Genomic DNA, 12,762 nt, shown 5'->3' with positions numbered 1-12,762 from the left:
CAACAGCTAAAGCTAAAAAAGCTATATTTAAGCTCGAATAATTTATTATTATTTTTTATTTGTCAACTGAAGTACACTAGAAAAGTAATTATTTTTATTGTCCAAATGTTTCTGGTTTCTTCAGTGTGTGTGTGTGTGTGTGTGTGTGTGTTTGATTCTTATTTCTCTTTAAATCTAATAAAAGAATTATTAGATTAACTTTCTTACAAACAACACTAAAGCATTTATCTTATTTATTGGTAGTTCAGAAGATAATAGTTCTTTATGCTGATTTAAAAATAAAGAGAGGAAGACCACCTGAGGAGGGCTGAATAGAAAATGAAAATGTTTGGTACTCGTAAATAAGATTATTATTTTTTGTCTGGCGAATAAAATTAGATCAAACTAACGAAAATTAAGTGGTTTCCCCCCCCTTGAGGTTTAACACACGGTTTATATTAAGTACAATTTTATTTTTAAAGTTTATTGTATTTTGTATTCTAAGACGGTGAAAGCGTGTGTTTCAAAAATTTTATAAGCCCTTATTTATATTTTAGATTAAGAAATACTGAAATATTTCGTGCAATTAAAGAATAACCAACTGCCGTGTTTATCGACTTAGGGATGACGTAAGTCTGCCACCTCTCGTCTTTAATCTAACATAACTCAGTCTGTCTTTAAATAATGGTAAAGATGAGTACATCGCCTTCAATCGTTATATTATTTTATAAAGAGAATTTTTATAAAATACTGTTTTGCACAGTATATTTTCAGTTATTCGCCCCGACATTCGCCTGCATAGAAACACGTTTAGTAATGACAATTTCGATTCCATTCTTCTCTATTTTAATAACTTGTTTATTAGAAATTATAAAGTGACACACTTGAGATTTAATCTTGGGGGAGCCGAGTTGAACGGATGAAGTTTTTAATGAGAATTTAATAAAATTCCACCTTATATGCCCTCTAATTCATAAGTAGGCTAATACAGAAATAGAGGACGCAACAATATTAATAAAAACACGAATTTTTAATTGAATATACAATATACAGATCTATATAGAATTAGGTGTGTTTGTACTGTAATATGTACAGTACAGCAGTATATACAGATATCACGATTAGAATATAAATATCGCATACAAATTACTAAATTTTAATTGCTTTATTATTTTCTAATAGAAAACACATTATCGTCATCATTAAAAGAATTTAAATCGCTTTGAAACGTTAATTAGATCTGCTTTGGTGCTGTTCGTAAATGACGTCCACACTGGAGGATTAAGAGAAATCGGACAAGGAGGGGTCGAGCCTCAGTGGACGTCCATTTATTTCATTAAATTTTATATAGTTTATTCATTTTATTATATTTATTTCAAAATCTTTTTATTTTCGAGGATTAATTAATTAATTAATTAATTAAAATAATTTTCGTAAAGGCAATAAATATTTTAATTATTCCCGATAAAGATTTGATTTTTAATTTGAGTTATTCTGTGGAGCGTATTTATCATAATTAAAAGCGAAAGGAAAATAAGTGTTTTTTTTTTTTTAGTTTTGATTTGACTCATCCATGTGTGGAAATTAGTAAGTTAGTGTGACAAGTGATGATTTATTTCCAAAAAAGAAAAAAGACACGTGAGTCATACCAACGTCTTATCGCGAGTCGATCTCTTCTACTGTATACATTAAATTCTATATACTGTCATTAGTGAGTGCGTAAAGGAATTCGAAAATTGCATCACACAACGATGACGTCACATGTGTTAAGCGAATACAGTATATTCAAAAATGGCTCGAAATAATGCCATTCTCTCATTGCGTTTTGCGTTACTTAGGTCAGCTGTATTTCAAATAGGTCGTTGACCATTTGTAATTATGTAATCTGCGATACGAACCAATCTCTGCATAGTTTAAGTGACGAATGTTAAGTGTTGTAAGCTTACCAGTCAAATGAATTGATGATTGCATCCATACTAAACACGCTTCTCCTTATCGTGTTCTTTCATATCGTGACTGAGTAAATCAATATCTGAAAATGATATTAATTATTCTGGACTACATGAAAGGTATTTATATAGTTGATATATTCAATCTAATTACTGTAAACTATATTTTAATTGATGGTATAAAATGGTACTTTTTAAATTATTTTCATTTTGTAGTTTAACACAATAATTATGTTATACTGTATTAAATCACCTGTTTTAGAATGGTACAGTATATAATATACGTTCGGCTTATAAAATTTATGATAAATGGAATTAGAAGAATATTTCAAGTGATTCGTGCACAGAATATTCATAATTTTTTTTTCTAGTTTTATTAATTAAAATTAACAGTTCTAAACTAAATAAATTTCATAGAAGATGGTAATTTCCTGTAATGTTTTCATTATATTTGCATTTAATAAATCCTAGGTATATTTAAGAATTAAATACCATAATCATGTAAAAATGACACTTGCTATTGATTGCTTCTCATTGACGTTTAAAGCATTAATTATAATTACATTGATAATTACCATCAAAATTTGAAAAAGTTAATTACATCACATTTTATTCTAACCTTTAAGATGGCTTCACACATTTGGTATTCAGATTGCCAAATAATTACTTATTCGTCCTCTCTGATTCGGCACAGTATACTATTAGTCGCGAATAAATCGTCTGTATTGGCCGAACGGCTCGGAATTTGGCTAATACCGAATGCACGGAACTAGATCTAATTGGTACGATTTAAAAATGATTAAAATGTTACAAGTTTACCTTTGATTTAACATTATTTCAAAAATAAAAAGCTGTCTAGTAGATACCACGGATTTTATGACTTTATTTATATTTATAATAAAACTAATTTTAATTAATGCCGTAGTTGATTTTCTTCTACCAATCATATAAAAAAAAGAATCTTAAATTTAATAGAAATAACTTGTCTTTAGTATTTTACTTTAAATGTTTTAAAAGTAGGTAATTTGTGTTGTGTGATTCTCCAACTTTTATTATTCTAGCATTATCAGGTTAAACAGGTTTAAGAAAGTTGAATCTAAAAAAGGCCATTTGAATATACTCTGTTATATTTTTTAATTAATAATATTTAACGTAAGTAGGGTAAGTTTTTAAAAGATGATTTTTTTAGTTTGAGATAATTAAATTTTTTAAGTTAAATTAACAAGATTTTTATAACTTGTAGTCTAATAAAGCAGATTTTATTTCCTGTAAAGAAGCTGTCATTTGCTTGTTTATTTTTAATATAAATTCACTCTAAAGTAATTCAAATGTACTTAAAACTATTTGATGCTGTTCTTTTCATTGTTTTGTGATGCTTAATAGTTTATCAATTGATATCAATTTATTTCTATTATTGAATAATCTTTGTACTAATTGATAAATTGTCCGATAATGGTGCTGCCACCCACTTATCCACAATCTTAAAGTCTATTACATTTGTTATAAGTGATTGTGGTTGATAGTATGGAATCTTTTGCCATTTGGTTTGATGATGCTCTGGATGATGAAGAGGTTAGGTTTTTTTTTATTCAAAAGTTCTATATCTTAGTGTTTAAAAGGAATTTTTTTTTAGATATTTACTAAGAAACAAAATGTGTAAATAAATTAAGGTGTATGTAAATTTTCTTAATTTTCTTTTGTAAACTTTATATGTGTAGCATTTAAGTTTACTTAAAATAAATTAAGAGGTGTGGCTAAATGCCATTATTGTACAGTTGTATTTAATTTTATATGAGAATATATTTCCCTTTTCTTTCTTCTTCCTATTACTATTATCTTCCCTTCCTGGAATTTTCTCGCAACTGGTGCTTAACGGCATAACATTAGGTGGTCTCTTAAGGACAATGGGATGGTATGCGGCCCTCGGGGTAGAACGGGGACCAAGAGTTTATTCTTTGGATAGGACTGGACAAGGAAAGACACGCGAAAGGGAGCTCTCCACCACATTTTTGGAACCGCGTGGAGACGACAAAGAGGTCCGAGGGAAAGGAGTGAAAATCCCGATTGTGAAAACGTACAAGAGTATTTTTTTTTGTCCAAGTCTGTTAAGTAATCCACGTTTTAGAGAAAAAGTTAACATTCTTCGTGAATAGGAAGTGATCTGTCCAACTTATATGTATTGCACCATGAATAACACTGAAATTCTTCGGTACCCCTTTCTTTTTTCTTTCTATTCTTTACTTTATTGTTCTAAATTTATCTATCGTCCTACATTAATTATAAGTTTAGTAGTAAGATGTACATACATTTTTATTACCCTTAGTAGACTAGTTATTTCTGTAAAGAAAGAATCGTCGCGAGATTTAAACTTATGTCGGTATTCTCTTTATATTGTCGGTCACTATACTAATATATATACATTTCGAGGATAGAGATTTTATAGCCGGCATCCCACAATTTCCTGTATCCTGTTGCGCGAATTAAAGATTCTGATTTAAAAAATTTTTAGGTTCTTTGTGTACGGTATTCGCACACTTCACAGATGTTATTAATTTTAACTGCAATTTTTTAATTTAAAAATTATTACTACCATTATGTGATTTTTTCCTGTTAGTTAATTATTATTTTATATAATTAAGAAATGCAGTCTCTGTTAAGAATTTCTGTATAGTATAGAATAAATTAAATTTTCAAAAAATTATTTTAAGATAATTGCATATCCAAGTTATTTTCTGTTTTAGAATTGTTTCAAGTAAACCATTGTAAATTATTTGTCTTTCATTAAATAATTGCAGCCTGACAGACTTAGAATTCAATTTTTCACGTTGAAATTAATGTAATTTTCTGGATTCAGTTTGAAGACTTGACTTTTTTTTTTAATCAAAGTTCAATCAAGAGTATTTGTTATGCATTTTATTAAATACATTCTTTTATTCAGCTTCTGAAAGCATTTTTTTAAATGTATATTAGCTTTGAAATTGTTTGTAAAAGGAGATTTATGTATCATTGATGTTTTATAATTATATGCATATTAATTTTGAATTCCATTTTAAATGAAAATAGAATAGTTATGAAGTACATTTTTGTGGGCTGTTTCTAACATTTTGTAAAAATACCTTGTGATAACAGTGGAACCTCGCTTAACGAGTGTTTCGCATTATGAGTAAGACTCCGGAACGAATTATGCTTGTTAAGTGAGGTTCCACAGTATTACAAAAAAATAAATTCTGTAACCTCAATTTAATGCCACTATTCATCTCTAAAGTTGGTGCTAAACTGAAGAACCTCAATGAGTTGTATGTAAACTTCATTACTACATAGGAATTTGAGTCTGTTGAAACATTAACATTTCATTTAAGATTAAAAACTATGATTTATTAATGAGTATAAATTAAAATCACCCTTTTCTTAACCTTTTCTAAGGTTTTTTTGAATGAGATAGCTTGCATTGATTATTCAAAACAAAACACAGACTAAGAAAATATATTAAGAATGTATCTTAGTCTGATTTGTTTCTTAATTGTCTTTTTTTAGTTGTTATAAAGACGATTAGTTTGAAAACTTGTATTTTACTTTGCTTGAAGCTTTATAATTATATAACAAATACATAATGCATGTTGTACTTCTCCTTAAAATTAATTAATAAAAACCATCAAAATGACAAATTTGACATCATGTAATTACCCAAAACAGTACGGTAAGGTAGATGAAGTTTATCGTCAAAGAAACATTTTCAACTTTTCTGCAGTCGTCGTTAGCTTTGATCAATAGATATAAAGAACAGTATTTTACTGAAGGCTGTTTGTGAAATAATAATCTTTATATATTGATCAAAGCTGACAATGGCTGTAGAAAAGCTGAAAATATTTTCCTTGACCTGTGTGCGCGCCTTAAATAATACTGTTTTTGTATCATTACAATCGTTTAATCTAGAAAAATTGTAATAAATTTAGAATATAATTTGAATATTTGAAGGTTGTTAAAATTAACTTTAAACTATTTTAAAATTTTGTGAATAAAAAATAATGTACAGTGTTTCCAATTGTAGAGGCAATTTCTTTTATTATAAATATATTTTTATGAAGATAATATACTAGTTACTGCACGGGTCACTCTGAAAAATTTTAAAATATTGCCAACCATTTGCCAGTTTAAAATTTTTTGTTCTACCACTTAAAATTATTTATCGCCACCAGTTTTACATACTAATTAATGCAGGTGCTGGTAACCTTATCAGTTTGACATCTGGAAAGCAAAAGAAAAGTGTATGGATAGACAAATGGCACAAGATTGTCAGGTATGAGTGTAGGGCATGATTTTACAGAACTCCCATTATATGGAATCTTGACATTCTACTGTTTTTCTTGAAGTGTGATTTAGAATTCAATTTTACACTGAATGCGAAATAAGCCAACTGGGTTATCATCATCAGTATTATATTTTTATCGTTACTTTAATAAAAATATCACAAAGTGGCAATTTTGGTACTATGCAGTGGGATGGACCCTTGTTACTGTGATAACTTATTGGATTAATTATTGCACCTTTTTAATAGTCGTGCAGTAACCAATCTACTATATTTTTATATCTTATGGTATATTTTAAAATATTTCAGCATTATTTATTTGAAATAAAATTAGTTTTTGATTATATTAATAAAATAGAAAATTCAACATTAGATTAAGATTAAATTATTCTGGAATTAAGTTAATGTTGGTATGAAAAAGTTGAGAAAAGATGTGTAGTTTGTCTTTGAGTTATATAATAATTATGTGAGCATCATCATCCCTTTAAAAGTCATATCATTTGTTGATTTAAAAGGATAATGATGATCACTAATTAATTTCCAATGATGTCTTATGAATACAATCATGGAAAATAGTATCATGGAGTGAAAGTTGATGATGATGATACGTAAGCATTATCATCATCAAAAAATAAACTAAAAATAGAGTTGAGTCTATTAAATGTGATAAAATTCAATAATGCTTTTGATATTCAATACAATTGATACTTAAATGTGAAACTGTAAAGTGATGAATGAAAAATCTGATGAATGTATTATTATTTTTGCTGATTTACAGCATCAAATCTTAGAAAGAATGAAAAATGATAGAGTAATAGTCACGAAACCTGACGAAGATCGTCGAAGGCGTACTATCATAGTGGAAAGAAAGAATGGCTCTTTTGGTTTTACTCTTCAGGTAAGAAAAGATGACTAAAATGCATCAATTCTTCTACATTCCTTTTAACTGAAGTAATTAAGAAGTAAACTGAAAATTTTTTTTTCAAATGTAACATTTTGTTTATAGATAGAATGTTAAGTGTCATTAACCATATTTTTTGCTTTAAAAAACTTGCCATTGTGTTGGATGAATCACATTTTTCATTAGATTTTTGGGTTTTTGGGAGGAAAAACATTCTTGGCATAAAAGATTTTCCTGATTTTTTTTCAGATGAATTTTAAGTACAAAAATCTTGAATCTTTATAAGGTGAAAAATGTAGTAATTTACCTAATTAGAGTAGTTCTTAAATAAAAAAAAGAAACAATTTAGTTTATTAAAAGTTTTTATGCTAGCATGTGTTAAAATTACTTGGTGAACCATGTTAAATATTAAAATGATTAAAATTTTTTACAAATATGATTTCAGATTGCATTTTGAGTGTGGTTTGATCCTTTCATTATTGGTATGTGACTGGCTACAGTATCGGTCAGCACAGCAAATTTCTAGGGAGAAAGCCAAAAGGCCTTCCATTATTTTTGACCAGTTTTATTATTGAAATAATTGTAAAATTCAAATGAAATAATAATTTTGAAAACATTTTTTAATATGTGCAAAGTCAACAGTAATGAAAGCAAGGTTTTCAATAAAATTGTGGTACTTCTCTGTTAATGGGATGCCAGCCAATATTGTAAGTTTCAATGATGGGTTTTGCACCACCCCAGAATTGTTGACTCTTCACAAGATATTAGAGGTTTTTACATGTATCAGTATAGTGCCTATTCTACATGCTTTGCATCTAGTCGTGCATATCGATGCTCACTATTACTCACACCTCTGTACCCAGGTGGGGGTAATCCCCACACCCCCATAAAACTATATAGCATCAAGTATTCCACAAACAGTCAATTTGGTTACTCAAAGCCAGCACAGTCACGTGGACTAAATAGTTAAACACGATAGTCTTAGTGGAGCAATGCAGACAGCAGTATTGTGCATCAGATTAGAGTTACAACTGGCATCCGGTTAACAGAGAAGAATCAAAATTTTTTTTAATTTGTTGAGTTCTGCAATTATTAATCAAAAGTTGTAGTAATAACTCAAAAATACTTTAATATATTTGCTCTCTACTCTCTGAAATGTTAATATAAATTATTGTTTAAAAAAGAAATTGTGATTGCAATCTGTTAAAAGTAAATTTAATGCATTGCATATTTTTAAAATACCAGGATTTCTTAAACCGGGTCATGAACCCAAAGGAGGATCGCAAAAATGAATGTGGGGATTGTGAAAGATTTTGTACTATTTATTTATGCAAAGCATACTTCTGGCATCAACAGTTATAAAATAAAAATGTTGGACAACTCTGAAAAAATGTTGAAAAGATGCCTGGTGCTCTGCATTATCAAATATTTGGCAAAATTTAATTCTTTATGTAAAAGTAAACAATTGCATCATCTTATTAGTATGTAAATTTGTTTTTGTCTTTAATAAATTGTTTTATGATTTATTATATATAAATCATTTTATTTGTATACCTATTTTGTATATCTGTTTTACATATCTATATAAATAGAAGGATCTCACACAATTTTCTCAGTTAAAGATGTTTGTGAATGGAAAAAGTTTAAGCCTTATCCTATACTAGCTTTTGCTGAATGATTTTCGCATATCACAAGCATATTATTCTATATTTTTTATATTTTCATAATGTTTAAAAGCTTGAAAGCAATTATTAAAATGATTATTTAAATAAAACTTTGTATTATATAAATAGTGTATTGCTCAATAACTTTTTAATAGTATATGAGAAACATTATTAGAAGAGAAATTTTGTTTTGTCATTATTTGTTCATGGATTTATTCTGATTTGCTCTTTAGCATTAAAGAACTACTTAATGCTAGAGATCAAATCAGAATAGTTTTTTTATGGTGATTAGAAGTATATATTTATTAACATTTCTTACTAAATCAATTTTTAATAATAATTAAACAAGATGTAATAAGAGTCGATGAAGTATAAAAGCTGGTATGTTACATATAGACTGAGTTCAAAGAGAATTATTGCATACACAAGTCAATGTTTGTAATAAGAATTTGCTTAATTTCAAAATATTTAATGGGAAAAAAACATTTATTGAACATATTTTCTGAAATTAATTTTGCAGCTTTGTTTGAATATACAAGATGACAAAGCTACACCAACTGCCGCATGATATCAGTCTAAATATCTGTGATAAAAATTACGAATTACTGATTAATTTGTCACTAGAGGGAGGTGTTAGGTGCCATCAGTAGAGATGGCGCCTAACTCCTCCCTCTAGTTTTCATGTATTAGTAATATAAATTTCTAGTTGTGGCATTAGTCCATCTATTCTCTATCTCTAGTGATGGTGCCTAACACCTTATGTGTATTCCTATCTGCATGATTCTTCCTGCACTTCAAGAACTCTGGGTAGTGTTTATGACTATATGTTACTAGTTAAGTGGTTTATTTTTGTATTCTTGACCTATCTTTAAAGTTTGTCTAAGACCTTTATGAATTTCCATGTAAATTCTGTAATTAGAATTATAATAAAACATATGTCTATTTTATTAAAGGTGACTGGAATCCAGAAGACTGGATCCATACGCATTTCTTTCTTACATTAAAATTGAAATTTTTAAAATCAAACTTTCCCAAATAGGTGGATCAGAAAGGAGGCCATTTGACTGAATCTCAGTCTCCAGACCTAATATTTGACTTGTTTTTAGGGTGATTTAAAGTTATTAGTCTATTAGAATAGGTCCAGAGTAATCATTGAACTAAAGGAGAAAAATCAGTTCTTCTATGTTAAGAAATGTCCAACATTCTTGTGTTTAGTGTATATACAAATGTCATGTAGTCCAAGGCTATTGAACATTTACTGTAATAAAACTTTAAAATACATTTTTGCCTATGGATCCAGACTTTGGGATACCTTGTATATAAACATTTTAACAAAACATTAAAGTGAAAACATATAGTATTTACAATGAAAACAATATTTTTATTAATTTGCTATATAAAAAAAGTGGCAAAAAACTCTTTTTATTCTCTTTATATATTATATATATTTGAAAAATAAAGGAAGCCCTACTAACTTGCAAAACCTTAGGAATACTTTCTTCCTCATAAGATTAAAAAAGAAAGCCCACCAGTGGCTGAGTGGATAAAACTGCAGAACACTGGTAGTTTTTCACTGGTTTGTGCCTCAACAACAGGCTGGCCATGTGGAGTTTTCTGGGTTTCCTTTAGTAACACCTACATAGGGGTCAGTTTCTTGTAAGACTTCCCAGAAGGTATTCTCCCCCTGGCAGATCACCCATGTGTTGCATTGCCGTAAACAAGTAAAACCTAATGAAGAAAATTTATTGAATAGACATTCAGAAATCTAAAGAAATGATAATGGCATTCTACCATTGTCATCTTGTAGAAATCTGAACAGCCTGCATATTTCTTAATATTAGAAAATAAAACAACACTTGTAATTTTGAAATTTTCTTCTTTAGTTTTTGGAGTTTTTTTTAATTAAAAGTACTTTTGCCTATAGTTATTAAATAAATTTTTTCAGTTAGATAGACTAATCAAATATGAACAGCAGCTTTTAAAGGAACATAGTTTAAATTTGAATAATTTGGAATGCTCATTTTATCTAATATAGATAACTAATAAATGTACATTTACACTTAGATTAAAAACAAGTTAATAGTTGGTAGTTTTTTAGAAATTTTATTAAATTGTTTCGAAGCCAAATGAACTACCAGATTATTGGACTATATTAAGGCTAATTTTAATAATTAATTATAGAGTAATTAGACTAGAGGTAAGCAGTTAGGCCACCATCATTTCTCGATAAATTTTATAATTACAGTGGACTCCTGATATAATGTGCATGTCGGGCGGGAAACAAAACCTGTGGTATAACGCGGTTCACCTCTTTACTTTAGCAATAATGTCAAGCTTTTCTTTCACACTGTAAGCTTTTTCTTCTACTCATCATGCATACAATAATTAAACACTATTCAAAATACATTCAGGAACTCAATACATACACAGTTACTCAATACACAGTAGCAATAAAATGCGCTACTCACTAACGCCGTACGGACCTATATAAACATGTTTGAGCTTATCGTGTTGTGAACATTGCTTGCACTATAATAGAGTGTGTGGTATAGTGAGCAGCGCTATAACAAAGGTCCACTGTATAAATAAACTCACTTCAATTTAGAAAATTTCAGATGGAAAGAATCAGCCTGGAGTGGGACTTGAACCTGTTCAAGTTTTGTAGAATAAATTTTAAAAATGCAGATTTTTATGGCATATTTTTTCTAAATTTAAGATAAGAGAATTTTTTATACCTCTGTCCTTGGGATATATACAGAAATTTATAAGAATGTCTACTTAAACCTTATTTATTAATAGGTATTATACTGGTGTAGTTTCTGATTAGCAAATAGGAGAAGGAAAACTTAGTCAAAACGAAATATCTTTATTTTTACCTTCTGCCTTCGATATTTCAACTTCAGGTAGCAGGTGAAAATAAAGATATTTTGTTTTGACTAACTTTTCCTCCTCCTATTTGCTAATCGGAAACTACACCAGTATAAGTCCTATTAATAAACAAGGTCCAAGTAGATAGGATATACACAGGAACTTATTAAAATAAACTATTTGGAAGATATTAACAAAAATTTGAAAAAAAATCTGATCTAGTGAGAGAATTTTTAAGATTATGCTTCTTTATCTCTGAATTAGGATTTAAATTCTCGGACGTGAATATTTCTTTTTTGAATTTTAATAAAGATCTTTAGAAAATGAATATCACTATAAAATATCATTATGCATAATTATTTCACAATAAGAATCTCACTCTGAATAGTGTTACGTATTTTTTTTCCTACCTTATAATCAAAGTATATATAGAAAGTAAAATAATTTTTTTTTATATACATAAAAATATAAAATTGTGTCTAATGTTGTTAATTGAATAGATTAATCTAATCTAAAATACAAATAATGTGAAATTTTAATTTTATATTTTTATATACAGTATTGATTTAATGATAATTTCTATTAATTTATGATAATTGAAAATTAGGAAATGAATAAAACTAATGCTTAAACAAGCTCATAAAATTAATATTTTTACAATATTTATTTAAAAAATATATATATATATTAAATATCTCAAAGCCAGATACATAGATATTCGACCAAACGATTGTCTTAAATAATCAAGTTATAAATCCTCTATTATTAATAATTAAATACTAAAGGTTATAGCTAAATTTAAATAAATCTGGAAGCGAAGGCTTGGGTCTGGGTGGTGCAGCTGGGAAGCACGCCTCATGGCAAGTGGAGGTTGCGGGTTCAAGCCTTGCCCCTGGCTGGTTCTTTTCTTCCAGATGATTCTAAATTATTTAATAAATAATTAAAATTAAAATTATTATTAATTATTAGATAAGAGATGGTGCCTAATGTTTACTTCTAGTACCAAATTATTTAGTATTTAATTACAGTGGACCCCCAATATAATGCACATGTCGGGCAGGAAACAACACCCACGTTATAAGATGAACTGCATTA

General features: G+C 28.4%; 1 protein-coding gene across 4 annotated transcripts in view; it reads left to right on the top strand.

Moving 5' to 3' along the window:
- Window positions 1–12,762, top strand: part of LOC136974478 (cytohesin-interacting protein-like) — a 47,635-nt gene that overhangs the window by 13,072 nt on the left and 21,801 nt on the right. The window contains exons 1-2 of one of the 4 annotated variants that reach the window (XM_067269400.1): window positions 1,557–2,048; window positions 7,013–7,132. In XM_067269400.1, coding sequence (XP_067125501.1) covers window positions 7,031–7,132 — 102 coding nt within the window. In that variant the 5' untranslated portion in view covers window positions 1,557–2,048; window positions 7,013–7,030. Of the gene's footprint in view, window positions 1–1,556; window positions 2,049–2,989; window positions 3,090–3,406; window positions 3,501–7,012; window positions 7,133–12,762 lie in introns of those variants that run through there. The other 3 variants (XM_067269406.1, XM_067269393.1, XM_067269390.1) reach the window with 3 other exon arrangements.

This window comes from Centruroides vittatus, unplaced genomic scaffold (assembly GCF_030686945.1).
Source record: "Centruroides vittatus isolate TY-2023 unplaced genomic scaffold, ASM3068694v2 contig_1079, whole genome shotgun sequence".
Classification (NCBI taxonomy): Eukaryota; Metazoa; Arthropoda; class Arachnida; order Scorpiones; family Buthidae; genus Centruroides; species Centruroides vittatus.
This window is presented reverse-complemented; position numbering and strand designations above follow the sequence as displayed.